This window comes from Microtus pennsylvanicus, chromosome 5 (genome assembly GCF_037038515.1).
Source record: "Microtus pennsylvanicus isolate mMicPen1 chromosome 5, mMicPen1.hap1, whole genome shotgun sequence".
NCBI lineage: Eukaryota > Metazoa > Chordata > Mammalia > Rodentia > Cricetidae > Microtus > Microtus pennsylvanicus.
Genome location: NC_134583.1, coordinates 109,235,069 through 109,251,976, shown reverse-complemented (window position 1 = coordinate 109,251,976; position 16,908 = coordinate 109,235,069). Strand labels below are relative to the sequence as shown.

Sequence of the window (16,908 nt, the reverse complement as noted above, 5' to 3'; positions counted from 1 at the left end):
AATCAAGTTCTAACTGTTCAAATCTTTTATAACTTCCAATTACCCAGCCTGATCTAACAAATTCTTATGTCTGATTCTTAGGACCCTGCCAAATATGGGCTTACCACATCTTCTCAGTTACAGTCACTCAGCATCCATAATTTAACTATAATCCTCAATGACCCTGCTAGACTCAATTAGAAATGTAATCTATATAAAGGTTAAAATTAATTATAATTATGAACATTTATTTTTATATACTTCTCAGGATAACATACATGTGCTAGAAACTAAAATGTTAGGATATGGAACTATGCTGTGATTTTTATTAAAATACATGTTTATGAACATTCAATAAGTCAAAAATGTGACACTTTACCCAATAGTAAACCACATACACATATTTTAAAAGTATTTTCATATATCAAAATAGTCAATATAGTTGAATAATATAAAAATAAAGCTCAACTTATAGCAGTAAGAAAAATGTAGTATGTTGAGTTAAACTTAACTAAGAACTTGATCATCTTAAGTTTCAAAATATTCTTATACAATGCAACATATTTTCTAAATACACAGAAAATGAACTATGTTCTTGGATAAGGAAATTCAAAATCATATAAATATAAATATATATCCTAACTGGGCACAGTGGCTCACACCTTTAATTTCAGCACTTGGGAGGCAGAGGCAGGTGGATCTCTATGAGCTCCAGGACAGCCAAAGCTACATAGTAAGACCCTATCTCAGAAAAAATAAAAACAAAATAAAACAACAAAAATCCTTAATAAATTTCTAAATTGCCACAATCTCAAGGAGAATGCCAGCAGGTACTACAGCTATATCAGGAAAACAAGACAAATATGGTATTCAAAACATCAAAAGATTCAACGTAAGAAAATGATGATTACAAGGGTAATAGGAAGGTTTCCACCTGCCTCCCCGCCTCTCACCTAATCTCACAGACTGCTGAAGTCTGAATACGAGGGAATTAAGTGCAACCCAGAATTGGCAAAGATAATAAGTAACTGGGTCTTTCTATTATAGTATGCATAAATATTTGTAATAAGACTGTTGATATACATACAAAAATCTGCACACAATAAGATGTTTGCTGGGCTGATATTTTTTGATCATACTATAATTAGAATACATAAGTAACTCTAAAATACTTCTGAAAAATTCTAAAAATGTAACCACTTCTTTTGCATAATACAAACTTACCAAAATTTTACCATCTTGCTTATGGATAGTTACAATTCTACTTTCATTTGAGCATTCCTGGTTTGCTTGCTTAATACTGACATCAATAATATCAGGAAAATCACAATATAACTGTAAATCCTGTAATCAAGAGCATTTAAACAGTTACAATGCCATTTCAAACAAGGATTAAAAGGTGAGATACAATTCTTTAAAGAGATTTGGTAGCAATGTATAGACATTAAATGTGACTACATGTCCTAAAAACTGAATCCACGACTGTTTATCTATCTTGTTTTGACTTAAAAATGAGAACACTAAAGTATGACAGGAACTTTATGTGATATAGAACTTTACCCACTTAATATTAACAAGAACAATTGTCAGAAAATTGGAGAAATATCAACTGTGGTTAAAAAAATATGATAATACTAAATCTCTCAAACAATATATATGACTTATACATATGAAAAACTTAAACATTGCAAAGAAAATATAATAAGACTAATTATATTATCAAAATCAGTTAAAGTTTTCATTTAGCTTTATGATTGTGCTTAAATGTCAATGACAGTGAAAGAACAAAGGAAACAAAGTTAACTTAAAATCACTTAGACAATTCAATCCTTTTCAGAAACTGTAATAAAGTCATTACTAATTATTTTGTTACAAAATTAAGTAAAACATTTAAGAACTACAGTTACAACTTTGATGACTTTACACAAAATTCCTATTAGCAGAAAAAAAATCAAGTATATATTCAAATAACTAAATTTAGTTTGCTTTTACAGCCATTGCATTTAACATAAAGAACAAGAACGTATCATTAAGGATTACCTGTTCTGCCAGTGTCTCACTTTCTTTATGTCTCCCTCTTGACCACTGAATTCCACCGTTTCCAGTTATTATAATGGTTGCAAAAATCTCCTCACCTGAAGGACCTCTTGCAGATTCTTTTACTTCAAATTGCTCTGTGTAGAAGGCAGACTGTAGGGTTTCCAAGTTTATAAGATACTTAAGTTTCAGGTTTCTGGCAGTGGCTTTGCATTGACTGAACTGCTGAATGAATCTGCGAAATCTGTACCTTATTCGCTTCCGGGTTAAAATATGATAGTCTTGAATCTTTGCTCGAACACACTTTGGTAAGAATGTTTTGTAGCTAGAAATAACGAGCACACGCAAAACAAAACTGAGGAGATGAATTCCTACCTTTTCCCACAATAAGCATGTTCTACAGTCAAGTGAAACAAGCTGATGTAACCACCATCTGATACATATGCGAAAACCCTTCACTTGATACTCAAATATCCTGAGTGACAACAGAGTTTAGAACAGAACATATTAATTTTATAATTATCCCTTCAAATATTTCTTCCAATCTTCTAAACTTAGTCTTTTCAAAACAAGCAAAATAAATAATGAATACCTGTGATATTCTGTATAACAACTCAACTTCTTCCTGCTGAGGGCTATGCTAAGGAAAAGAACACCTCCACAACTTTGTATTGAATTTCTGAGTATGTGCAGTATATGCAGAAGAGGACACCTATGTGCTGGTGTACTTGCTGTGTGCATCCTCAAGTGGGGACCAGAAGTCAAGGTAGGTGTCTTTATCACTCCCCTCTCATTTAGTTTTAATTTTAAAAAATATTTTATTATTGTGTTTGCACTGGTATTTTGCATGTACTTCACCTTCATGCAGTGCCTGCAGAGGCCAGAGGAAAGCATTAGATACCCTTGGACCGGGGCTACAACTGGTCATGAGCCATTATATGGTTGCTGGTAATCAAACTGGGTCCTCTGAAAAAACAGCCAGTGCTCATAACTGCTGAGCCATCTATCCAGACCCCAATTAAAATTTTTATTTAGCATTATTGTGGGTTTGTGAATGATCTATGTGGGGGCCCGCTGCCACAGCACTTGCCTGCAGGTCAGAGGACAGCTCTACCTTTATGCGGGCTTCAGGATCAAACTCAGGTCACCAGCCTGGCATGGCGAGCACCTTTACCTGAAAGCCGTCTCTCTAGCCACATCTACCTTGTTTTATGAGACACGGTCCCTTGCTGAACCTGACCTGTCTCACTGTGCTGACTGCAGCCCTGAGATCTGTCTCCACCTGCCCAACACTGCAGTTCCAGATGCGCACCATCACATCGGAACATCACGTGGCTCTGGAGATGTGCACTCGGGTCGCTGTGGTTGTGCAGAAAGTACTTCTACCCACTGAGCCTTGGCCAAGCCTCACTATTTCTTATTATGTACCCAAACTGCATGAGTAAACACTGAAAATACAAGTAAATTACATAAAGTATCTAAGTCTTTACACTTGTTATGTATGGATATAAAAAAGAAAATTACCTGATAGAGTTATAGACAGCCAGTGGAGTTTGGTCCTTTTCTTTGGCTATTCTCATCATATCTAGCACTGCCATCCCAAGACATTCTTCTTGAGTTTCATGGGTCACAGGCACTTTTATCCACCCATGCACAAAATCATGCCGCCACTGAAAAAAATGGTAAGGAAGTGTCTCAAGTTTCACTATCACATTTAATTCCGTAATATCCTATAAATTAACTTCTAAAATATGCATTTAGTCACAAATCAAATTCTACTTTTATTTGTGGTTAATCATTTCACCACAAAATGGGAAAGGTTCATGTACAAACACAAACTGACTTAAGTTGGGTTCATGGCCTATCTCAGTTTATATTTTAAAGTTTTACCTCAAGAACATAAAAATACCTAAACTAAAATAAATATTAATTAATCAAATGTACACTGATTTTAATTCATCCTGAAGACAATTTTACTAGAGTTTTTGTGGAATATAAAGTAACAAAGCATTTGATCTCAAGCCATCAAAAAAAACCCCAAAATTTTCCTTGGAAGGTAAACAGAAAAGCAGATGATTACAATGCCAGGTAATATAATATGAAGTATCACACAACAGCTACCTTAGGAACCTTAGAGACAGGTAAAATTGTGTATGGTTAGTATAATTAATTAGTAGGTTTCGTGGAAGAACTAAAACTTCATGTGATTTTTAAAATGATGAAGACATTGTTGATGGACAAAAACAAGAACAAAGTCATAGAAAGAATGAGACAAAAAGAAAGCACAGGGGACACTCAGAAATTTAAACGAGGGACTGGAGAGATGGCTCAGAGGTTAAGAGCAATGACTGCTCTTCTCGAGGTCCTGAGTTCAATTCCCAGCAACCACGTGGTAGCTCACAATCATCTGTAATGAGGCCTGGTGCCCTCTTCTGGCCTGCAGGCATGGAGGCCAAACACTGTGTACATAATAAATAAATAAATCTTAAAAAAAGAAAAAAAGGAAAAAAAAGAAATATAAACAAGTAGTTTGCCTGGGACCAGGCTTGAATGACTTGATACTAGAGGCAGTGGATATTTTTTGTCTTAATTTGTTTCATTTTCCAAAGCAATTGGCTCATCATACCTCGTTCCCTGCTAGGACAGTAAAAGCAGTAGATGTGCCTGGAGAAAATAAGCTGTACTCAGAACATACGGTTAGATAGATGACAGTAAAGATCTGCTACAAGAAATAGTGACATTACAATTCAACATACAAGAAGTAAAGAAATGAGAAAACTAAGAGGGTGGAAGATAACTCAGCGCCATAAGTGTCTGCTGTACAAGCCCCAGGACGCACATGAAAAGTCAAGTGCAGGGGCACCTGCCCTCACGCTAGTGCTGAGGAGGAGACAGGATCATCTCTGGAGCCTAACAGCAGCCATTCTAGCCAACTGATGAGTCCAGACACAATGAAAGACACACACCTCAAGGTACAAGGTGAAAATGACTGAGAAGATCAGATGTCAACCCCTAGTCTCTGCATACATATGTACATACACATGGAGAAGGAGGTGGAGGAAGATGAAGAATGAACGGAGCATGTCCAAGTGAGGAGGCATGCGTGTGCAGGGCAGACGAAAGCTTTCAGGATTGGCTCCCTCCTACCCCCACGGAGAACTGAGGATCAAATTCAGGTCGTCAACTCGGCAGCAAGTGCCCTTCCACACAAGCCATCTCACCAATCCTATTTTTGCTCAATTTTAAACATATTTCCTTACACTTGAAACTGGCAAGTTATTCTCCTTAATTAAGATCTGTGAAGAGCTAACAATTTGCTCTGTAAGAGCATGTGCTTGTACTGTTGCCACATAAAACCCATAGGTAATTAAGTTCTGCTCATCAGGAAATTCTATGACAATCATAACCAAAAGAAAATAAATTTATGAAAAACTAGTGGGAATAACTACTAATGAATTAACCAACCAATAACCATTGGAAAAAAGTTACTAATCAGTTTCAAATGTCAAAATGACTTAAGCCAGTATTATTTAAAATCACATTATGTGCCTACCAAAATTATATTTCATCAAATTCATTAACGTAAAAGTTCTTCCCCCTTTTGAAAAACTGCATTTTACCCAAGAAATTCTGTACCTGCATTGGCCAGACAAATAAGAAAGTTGCCACCACAGTAGAATGCCAACCTTGAAGATATTGTGCTAAGTACAATAAACCAGACACACAAAAAAGGCAAATACTGTATAATGCCATCTTTATACACAAGTACTAAGATGAACAAACCTTTGACCCCACAGGAATGGTGAACTCTAAGGGGTGGGGAGAAGTGGAGAGTTATTATTTAAGGGTATGAAGATGAACTCTGTTCTGGGGATGGATGGTAGTTATGCTTGGGAGGTAGTCAATGTGATTAATGGCCTGAACTAAAAACGGCACACTTTAAAAATTGTGCTATATACATTTTTACCGTGATGAAAAAAACTTGATGATCCCACATCCACAAAGAGAATTATTTTTCAGGTTTTTGTTTATAGACCTAACAGATTTTACAAGACTGGAAATGGGAGCCATGAAGCTGTGCTCTTCGCTCTGTTGCTATCAAGTCTCACTGGAAGTCCTTAGCCTGACACGCTGGGAACAGACTAAAGGAACTAGACAGACTTCTCTGTTTTCTTTAACTTCTGTTCATGCTACTCTAGCAACCCAGGAAAATAAAGTAACTTAATAAGAAAATATTTCAAGCCAGGCAGCAGTGGCTCATGTCTTTAATCCCAGCTCTCGGGAGGCAGAAGCAGGCGGATCTCTGTGAGTTCGAGGCCAGCCTGGTCTACAAGAGCTAGTTCCAGGACAGGCTCCAAAGCTACAGAGAAACCCTGTCTCGAAAAAACAAAAACAAAACAAAACAAAAAAAACAAAGAAAGAAAAAAAAAGAAAATATTTCAACTGCTATTTAATTTAAGGTAACAGTAATAGAAAATGCCATTATAAAATGTTCGAATCACACTACAAGAGTGTAGTATATACAGTTAGAATACTGACTGACAGATAGCTAAACTCACTAAGAATCAACATGTGGACACCCTCTCAACTATAGGAGCCTACCATCTATCACAGCTCCCTTTCTTTCTATCCTTTTTGATTTTTCAAAACTTGGTTTCTCTGTGTAATAGCTCTGGCTGTCCTGGAACTCATTCTGTAGACCAGGCTGGCCTCAAGTTCACTGAGATCCGCCTGCTCTGCCTCCTGAGTGCTGGTATTAAAGATGTGAGCCGCTATCACCCGGCATGTTACTTCCTCCTGTTACATCTTACTGCCTACTATTTAAACCTGAAACTATTTTTTTAAAGCTGTAAAGAAATTTTACCATCTAATAATGACAAAATGAATCATGTTGTCAAGTTTATTCTACATTTTTTCCCAAAATCCTTAAAATGACTTAAATCCTAAAAGAAAACAAAAGTTATTTCAAGTCAACTTAAGGAATCATTATAAAATACATTTAAAAATCATGAAATCAAAAATTATTATTAAATAGACTACCCTTTTATCTCTCTATACATGGAGCACGTTAGAATTATAGTTTTCCCATGTGACATTTACTTACCCTACTTAAGATATACTACACAGGAAGGCATTTCCACATTACTACACAAAAACGATTAATATAATTATACCTGAGCAAAAAGGTAAGACATGACAAAGTCATCAAGAAGAGGAGCTTCAGCCCCACGAGATACTCCGTATCTATAGGTTCTATTGCTGCCACTGCAATACCAGTGAGGAAAGTAAAATCTGTAAGACAATTGAAACATTCTGTCAGCTTCCAGAGTTCAAGCACGAACCACGGGCATTTACCTACCCTCAACATTCTAAAAGTTATTAATGCACTGACAAAACCACAAATAGCAGTGTTGTATACAGGTTGTGAGCAGAAAGATTTCTGAACAACAGCATGAGAATAAAGTAAGCGGAAAATACAGGAAACACAGTGAAGCACGGTGGAGCACATCTGTAATCCCAGGAAGCTAAGGCAAGAGGAGCATAAGTTTGGGTATCCTGGGTAACCTAGAATACTGCTTCCGTAAACAAACAAAACGCCAAACAACAAGAGCAGCAGCAAATGAAACATAGTAACTATAAAATCAACATACAGCCTACTTTGGTGCAATATACAGTAAGAATATAGAAGCAGCAATAAAGGAAGCAAGAGAAATATAGACATAAAAATCAGCAAAAAATGAAATTCAGTAACATTAATAGACACATCTGAAAATGCAATTTTCTGTGTAAACAATTTGTCCTTCTTTTAGGCAACTGAATATTAAAATTTGTCCTTCAAAGAAAGATGTTTACTTTGAAAGTTTACTGATGGAGCTAGAGAGATGGCTCAGCAGTTAAGAACACTGATTACTCTTCCAAAAGTTCTGGGTTCAAATCCCAGCACCCACATGACAGCTCACAACTCTCTATAACTCCTAAGTCTGACACTCTCACACAGACATGCATGCAGGCAAAACACTAATGCACATAAAATAATAAATAAAATATATAAAAAAGAAAGTAAAAGCTTTGAGATGTGATTCATCTATATAAAGCTTGGCCATTTAAAGTGCCTAGTTATTTGTAGTATTCAATGTAGTACCAACATCACCACAATTTAATTTTATGTTTTGATTATATCTCCACAGCCATTAGTAATAACACCCAAGATACCTTTTACACAAATTCTATTCTATTCATTTTATATTCAAAATAATGATGTGATATGTTGTCTTTTTTAATCTGATTTAATTTATTTAGTGTAATATTTTTAAGTTTCATCCACTTTATAGCATATAGGTACTTCATTACTTTCTTCGAATGACTTGTGTAATTTATCATATTTTATTTATCCCTTCATCACTTGAAAAGCATTTAAGTTGTTCCTGTTTCATGGTAATGTAACTAACACCCTGTGAACAGTGTTTTTGGGGTGCATGTTAGTAACTCTGTATTATCTGTAGGGGAAATGGCCAATCTTTTTCCAAAGTGACAACACCATTCCCTATTCTGGCCAACACTGGAGGAGCATTCTAATTAGTACAAATAATTTCCAACATTTATTATTTTGTGCCCTTTCTGCTTTTGCCATCTTAGTGGATAAGTTGTTAACACACTGTGTATTCTATTTACATTTCTCAAGGGACTAATGATGTTGAATATCTTTTCAAACACCTATTGACTATTTGAAATGTTTACTCAAGTCCTTTGCCTTGAACATACATAAATTTTGATATCCAAGATGGTTCAGTGCACCACGGATACTGAAGAACGGTTAAAGTCTCATTTTCCATATTTTTCAAGTTAAGTGTCTATTTTTCCCTGGTTATGTTTTTATTTTATTTTTTTTTTTTGTCAACTTGACACAAGCTAGTCATCTGGGAAAGGAAATGTCAATTAAGGAATTGCCTCCATAAGATGGGTTTGTAGTTAAATAATTTCTGATTAATGATTGATGTGAGAGGGCTCAGCCCACTGTGGATGGTACCACCCTTGGGCAGGTGGGGCCTAGGTTGTCTAAAAAACATAGCTGACCAAGACAAAGGGAGTCAAGCCAGTAAGGAGACTTTCTCCATGACCTCTGCATCAGTTCCTGACTCCAGGATCCTCCTTTGAGTTTCTTCCCTTACTTCCTTTCATGATGGACTGTAAGCTGGAGGACGAAATAAACCCTTTCCTCACCCAGGTTTCTTTTGGTCACAGTGTATATATCATAGCCCCAGGGAAGCAAACTTTGATACCCATATTGTTTCTTATTTTTTCTCATTTAGACTATTCTCAAATAGTTAAAGCTTTAAAATTATTTTATAAAAGCTTTGTATTTTGTTACAACTGACCACTTGTATGTAAGAATACCACTGCTTTTTTTCTTTTTTTTTAATGACTTATTAATATTTATTTTGTGTATGGGCCAGAAGAGGGCATCAGATCACCTGGAGCTGGAGTTACAGACATTGTGAGCTGCCATGTAGGTGCTATGAATGGAATCTGGGTCCTCTGGAAAGAGTAGCCAGTGCTTTAAGCCACTGAGCCATCTCTCTAGGCCACTCCACTGCTTTATGCTCACTATTCATATGCTTACTATTTAGACACTGAACTCTTTTACTAACGTCTTACCTAAAATTTTACATAAAAATGATGCTTACACTCAGTAAAAATTATACCTTAAAAAAGGAAAACTCAAGCACATGCATCTACATATTTTATACAGAAGAAAATAAATAATGAAATATGAACATTTATTAAGAACGTATGAACTCATTTATCAAGAGCTCATCAAGTACTAATGATGTTGCTACACTGCCTCACATGCAGCCTGGATTTGACTTATATTATCTCTTTAATGAGGGGCATGCAAGGTAACGGTTAGAAAGCAGTTCGTAAAGCAAATGAGGTCTGAGTTTGAACTCTGACGCTTTTCACAAGCTATAAGACTAAGGATGAGTTATATGTATCAGATTCTTTATATTTTACAGGGAATTCGTAATAAGAAAATTAAGTAACATGTAAGTACTTAAAGAATTGTAACTGTTTGTAAGATCAAAATTATTTCTTTGTTACCCCCTTTTATATAGAAAAATCTGGATATTTACTTTTCTGAACATTGATATTGCACATTGCCATAAAACACTAAATAAATTATCTTACAAACAAAAACTTTGAACTTTAAAAACTACTTGTAAAGAAGAGATATAAGCTTGTATTTTATTGCACACACATTACCTTTCCTGGGAAACTAGCAATATTCCAAACACAATCTGTTCTTTCTTATCTTTAATTATAATCAAGTAATAAAATGGCATCCCAACAGAAGAAAACATAGCTATCACACTACATAGCTAACAATTTCTCCCATTTTGGCTTTTTATTAAAATACAAATCACTTAATATAATAAAGTACCTTATTCTGTAGAGTATATTATGCCTGGTTGACTCATCTATGTGGAAGACATGGTTGGGTGGATACCAGATTCTTTCTGTTTCACTCATTAAAGCAAACATATTATGATACACAGGTGTAATACCTAGAAATGAAGCAAAAAGGGACTGATAACAGATACATTTACATAATACGCACAATCTGTCATGATGTAATACATAGAACTGAAGCATAAGGGACTGACCGCAGATCGCTAGCAGCATTTACATTACACATAATGTGTCGTGGAGGCTTGGTGACAGCTCTCAGTCAGCAGGAACTTCAGTAGCAGGTGAGCTACTGTGGGAAAACACACCTTAAAACTAATTTTTTAATCAAATACCTCTTTCACTATATTGCATGGAGATAAAAAAATACACTTTATTCAGCTTTTAATTGTCTTCTAAAGAGAGTTTTAAGTTCCTCCTAACCCCTGGAAAAAATACATTGTATGAATATGAACATGTATATGTTTTCATTGATAGTGATTATCAAACACTGAGATAATAACAAGCCACTGGATACTTTTAAAGGAATAAAACATTTTTATATTAAAATAAAGTTTATACAATATGATAATAATTATATCTATTGCACTATTTAAGCTTACAAAAATATTAAAAGCCAACTGAGCCCTCTCACTGGGCCCCATAAAGTTAAATGACAACTGAACCATCTCACCGGACCCAAATACTTTTTCTGCCTTTTTTTCTTTTTTCAACAGAGCCTCATGTAGTTCTCATGCAGCTGAAACTAACCTTGAGCCCCTTTTAAGCCTGCTGCCATCTCCTTTTCAGACAGTTTACAAAGTAGTGCCAGGGCTCAATGGCAGAAGCACGTCTAGGATGAGCATACCAGAAAAGTAAAAAACACTAGGGGGCCGATTTGTTAAGAAACACAAAAGGCTGAAGGAAGCAAGAGAGATAGTTCATCAGTTAAGAGTATATACTGTAAACTAGGTGGTGGCAGCGGTGCACACTTTAATCCCAGCACTTGGAGGGCAGAGGCAGGTGGATGTCTTAGTTCAAGGCCAGCCTGGTCTACAAAGTGAGTTCTTGGACAGCCAGGAATACACAGAGAGACTCTGTCTCGAAACCCAATGATGATGATGAGTGCATACCATGCTTGCAAAGGACCCAAGATACGCGCTAGCACTCACACTGGGTAGCTCAAAACCACCTTAACTCTAGCTCCAGCAAGATCTGATGTCTCTGACCCTCTCAAGCACCTGCAAACGAGTGTACACACGAGTGCCTGAGCACGCCTACACACACCTACACACACCTACACACACACACACACACACACACCTTAAAAGTGAAAGTTAATAAAGCAGATTAAATAAAATAACAAATGTTTATTTTCTTTAATGATTAACAAAATTAACATAACAAGCCATTGTCAATCTGACGAAGAATAAAAATAGGCACAAGCAATTTGTAAACAGCATAATTAAAATCTAATTACAAGACAAAGTGTTAGATTGAACATTACACTAATAAATTTGAAAAGATGTGTAATTTGCAGAAAATTATAACTTTTAAAAAGATGTAAAAATATTAAATAAGCAAAAATTAAATACTAAAGACATAATCTACCTAATTTTCTTTTTTATTTATTTTTATTTTCTCAACATTGGTGTTTTCCTACATGTATGTCTCTATGAGGGTATTAGAACCTCTGGAACTGGAGCTACAAACAGTTGTGAGATGCATGTGGGTGCTGGGAGTTGAACCCGGGTCCTCTGGAAGAGCAGTCAGTGTTCTTAATAACTGAGCCATGTTTCCAGCCCCTACCTACATTTTTCAATAGAAAATAAAGGTGCATGAGAATAAAAGGAAAATTAGGGAAAGAAAGAAAACAAATCCAGTTCAAAAGTTACATGTAAGTACAACCTAAAACCAAAAGCAATGCCATCCAGTATGACAGAGAAGTGGCACGTTTTACGTTTAGGAGATTATGCTTGCAGACAGACATATTAAAAAGTGATAGCTTGGCAGTACTGTCAGGGTCGTATCAGAGGAGATGTAGTCAGCAATTCAGCTAACAGCACAGCTATAGATGAGCGAACCCTGGAGAGACTAGGCCCTGGGGAGACTGTCTCCAGAATGTTCCTTGCTTCTGTTGTGCTTCCGCCTGCTTAAGCGGTCATGTTCCTGCTCTATGTGGCATGGTTTGATTCCCACTGTATCTAGTATACTGTGACTGTTTCTTGGGAAGATCCCACTCCTCACCGGGCAATTTACTTGCAGATCATAATGAAGATGGTTTTTATAAGATCTTAGATGAAAACCAATGATTCAACTGAACTTTCTGGGTTAGCCTAAAAGATACAGGTGGTTAAGACAGTAAAGATGATTAGGGAAATGGTTTAAGTTATTCTGCCAATTGCTCCAACAAGAAATACAAAAAAGACAAAAATTGGTTAAAAGTTACTTTCTCCTTTGTTAGATATGAAATTTGCAGAAGATGAAAAATAAGAACAAGGAAGTTTCACGAATTCTACTGTTGGGGAGTATTGTTTGAACGTGTGTGACTTTTGTTTACACTGCCATTTGTTTAACTCTGTGAAGCTGTCATTCTTTGCTTGTCTAAAACACCTGATGGTCTAATAAAGAGCTGAACGGCCAATAGTGAGAAAAGAGCAAGGATAGTCAGGACGGGCAGACAGAGAGTATAAACAGAAGGAGAAACGAGGAAGAGGAGGAGTAAAAGACCAAGGAGAGAAGGACATAGGGAGCCAGACACCCAGCTACACAGCAAGCCACGGAGAAAGAGTAAAAGTAAGAAATACAGAAGAAAAGAAAATGCCCAGAGGCAAAAGGTATTAAGCATAATTTAAAGTTAAGAAAAGCTGGCAAGAAACAAGTAAAGCTAAGGCCAGGCATTAATAAGTAAGAATTCGTCTCCATGTGATTTATCTGGAAGATAGTGGCAGGCTCCCAAAGAGTAAAAAAACCAAGAGTAAAGATAAAAAACAAACAACAACATTCACCTGTGGAAAAATAGACTGGTGATCAAAGAAAGCAATTACACCCAAGGTTAGGCCTGAGTTCCTTGGTCATGTAGCTTGCAGAATTAATCACAGGTTTTGGTATGCACCTTGGAAAAAACAAAATTGTGAAAGGAAATTAAATGACTCAATTGTGTATAAAGAAAAATAGATGGTTAGCTGACTACTTGTTTATAAAATTCTGTAGAATAGAAATAGAACAGGAATCTGCTACACTGAAACCACAAGAACAGCTGCCTGCCAGTACAAAGAAACCGGCTGAAATATATTTGGCTTGCTTAAAACTTTGTTAATCAATTATAAAAGAATAAAAAATGTCATGGTGGGAAAATTGATACAAAGAAAAATGTTTAACTACTTGTAGGCTTCTAAGGAAAAACTCTTAATGTGATTTCTTCTTAGGTAAAGATTTTAATTTGTTCTTGGAAAATACGTAACCTGTGAGGTAATCTTTTCTTGCATAGAAATCTTTGTCTTAGGTGGTATAAAAGGGATAAAAAAGAAATAAAGAGAACAAGCAGCAGAAAGAAATATATATATATATTTGGTTGTGAGCCTAGCCTTTAACGGCTGAGCCATCCCTCCAGGCCAGCAGAAAGAATTATAAAGTGAATGGTAAGTCTATGTATATGCAGTTTCGCTGACACCACACCTTCTCTCCAGTTTCTCTGACCTGCTGAGAGCTCGTCCTCTCAGCAGAGTAAAAACCTAATCTATAAATATCTCGTTAAAAAAAATCACAGCAAAGTTCACTGTTGATTTATCACAGGATTCCAGATAAAGCTAAATTAGAAAATTTTATCAGCTAGGCAATGGTGGCATATGCCTTTAAAACCCAGCAGACACAGGTGGATCTATAAGTTCCAGGCCTGCCCAGGGTTACATAGAGAAACCCTGTCTCAAAAAACAAACAAAATAAAAAAACAAGTAAAGGAAACAAAGAAAATTCTATTAATGTAATATATCAAAATATCATTATAGAAATCTTAAGTAAAATGGCAAAATATTAAATTCCAAAAGTACACTGGTTTGTACTTTATTCCTATACATAAAATATTACTTGAACTATTCATGATTTAGAAAAATGAAAACATTATTCCTAGCAAAGCAAATCCACATGACTAATGAGAGCAATTCCTAATCTTGATGGAAGCACAAATGAATCCTACGTGCCAGCACTTTACACATTCAGCAAAATTGAGACTTCTGCAGTGAGCAGCACCGTGAATTGTAGCTGTTAGGATTTTGCTAGAAATACAAACTGGTATAGCTTTTGAGAAAGGAGTCCTAGTTTGAGAAATTTACAAAATGTTTAAACACTGCAACCTAGAACTTTGTCCTATTGTACTCTTAAAGGAGCAGTATGGTAGTAACAAAGTTAAGATAGAAATTGTAGGCAGAAGGAAACCTATGGCAAACAATGCCATAGGCATTTCGACAAACAATGGAAATAAAAGTCACTGACTAAGTAGCTTTTTCTCAATTTTTTTAAAGGAAAAACAAGGTGCACATTAAAGTATCAATTTCCTAAAATTACCTCAAAATCCTAAAGTTGTGAGCCAGGCAGTGGTGGCACACACCTCGGGAGGCAGAGGCTGGTGGATCTCTGTAAGCTCTAGGCCAGCCTGGTCTACAAGAGTTAGTTCCAGGACAGGCCCCAAAGCTACAGAGAAACCCTGTCTCACAAAACCAAAAACAAACAAAAATCCTGAAGTTGTACAGAATATATAAGTAGTATGTAACAACATAAAAAAATCTGAACATTCACAAGAGATTATTTCCCTGCTTAACAGGATGGGACTAAGAGACAAACAAAGCAGAAGAAACTGTGTTGTTTAAAAGGATTCCTCAAGGCCTGGCATGATGGTATGTATCTTTAAATCCTAGCACTACGGAGGTAGAAGCAGGCAGATCTCTGCAAGCAAAGCCATCTTGGTTTACATACCAAGTTCCAGACCAGTCAGGGTTACCTGGTAAGACCCTATCTTTAAAACAAAAACAAAAGGCATTAATTAAATCCTGTGTAAAAATGGGAAAGTTGGAGTGGGGGATTAGGAAAACTTTACAGCTAAGAGGAGGGAAAGGGTTCGCTCTGTAAATGAACTTTAAGCTACAATAAATAATAAACTATATAAACTACCACAAGGGCGCAATGGAGCAGGAAATAATGCCACTCAAATACTTTGACAAAGTTGTCACACAAAAAAACTATTTTGAGTGTTGATTTTAGATTAAGAAATGCTTTAAAGTTGGAAATTCAAATATCAATATTTGAATTTGAACTCAAATATTCAAATTTGAATGAGCCACAATACACACCTCTGAATCCATATCTCTCGTGACAGAAAGTACATGCTGATGTGGGAGTGATTTCTTTCTAATCTGTTGCTTTCATTAGTTAAGAAAGTTAGTTATTTCATTAATAAAGAAACTGCCTAGGCCCATTTGATAGGCCAACCCTTAGGTGGATGGAGTAAACAGAACAGAATGCTGGGAGAAAGAAGCTGAGTCAGTGAGTGGCCATGATTATCCCACTCCAGACAGATGCAGGTTAAGATCTTCCCTGGTAAGCCACCTCGTGGGCTACACAGATTATTAGAAATGGGTTAGATCAATATGTAAGAGCTAGCCAATAAGAAGCTGGAACTAATGGGCCAGGCAGTGTTTAAAAGAATACAGTTTCCGTGTAATTATTTCGGGTATAAAGCTAGCCGTGCAGGCGGCCGGGTGCCAGGAACATAGCCCACCGCTCCTATTACAACAACATGCCTCCTTCACTCTCTAACCATGTTCTGTGAACTTAGTGTGCAGGGCATATATGGCCAAACAGGAGGTGAAGCTGTCCCAGAAGAGGCCATAAAACATCTGACATTTTACACAGAAAAACACTGAGAAGAGAATCTTAACTTAAAAACTAGCACTGGTTTTAAATGTAAACATCTGAATATGATTTTAATCACTATTCTTACATTATGAGATTTTGAAGAGTAAGACAATGCCATGGTTTTTTCTGACAGGGCACTTACTCAAAATGCAAAAAGCAATTCCTATTCACTGATCTGTAAGGCTGTGTGTGCAGTATGCTTCTGAGTGTTTGTGATAGGGTGGGCTGTTACATGTGTGTTTGGAGGCCAGGTGTAAAGGGGAAAATAGACAGCTCAATAATGGTAGCTGGCAAATTCAATATACTCTTCTCACTAATGGACACAATAGCTACAAAGAACAAAAAGGAAGACCTTAAATGACAGTACAGATCAACTAGCTGGAACAGACATATAGAAAGCTTTGCCCACACACAGAACACACATCTTTAAGTGCATGTGAAATACCCTTTGGGTTTATACAGTCTCAAAACTACTATCAATAAATCCATAAAGTTAAAATCATCCAAAGTTATCTTTTCTGGCTACAATATAATAAG

The 16,908-nt window shown here is 36.2% G+C and overlaps 1 protein-coding gene across 2 annotated transcripts in view; it reads right to left on the bottom strand.

Annotated features, from left to right (window-relative positions):
* The window catches only part of Jak2 (Janus kinase 2), a 64,846-nt gene that overhangs the window by 32,723 nt on the left and 15,215 nt on the right, over positions 1–16,908 (bottom strand). For both annotated transcript variants that reach the window (XM_075973797.1, XM_075973796.1), the window contains exons 4-8: positions 10,457–10,580; positions 7,191–7,308; positions 3,541–3,686; positions 2,020–2,341; positions 1,204–1,323 (exon numbers count right to left, since the gene is read on the bottom strand). In XM_075973797.1, the coding sequence (XP_075829912.1) occupies positions 1,204–1,323; positions 2,020–2,341; positions 3,541–3,686; positions 7,191–7,308; positions 10,457–10,580 (830 nt within the window). The remainder of the gene's footprint in view (positions 1–1,203; positions 1,324–2,019; positions 2,342–3,540; positions 3,687–7,190; positions 7,309–10,456; positions 10,581–16,908) is intronic.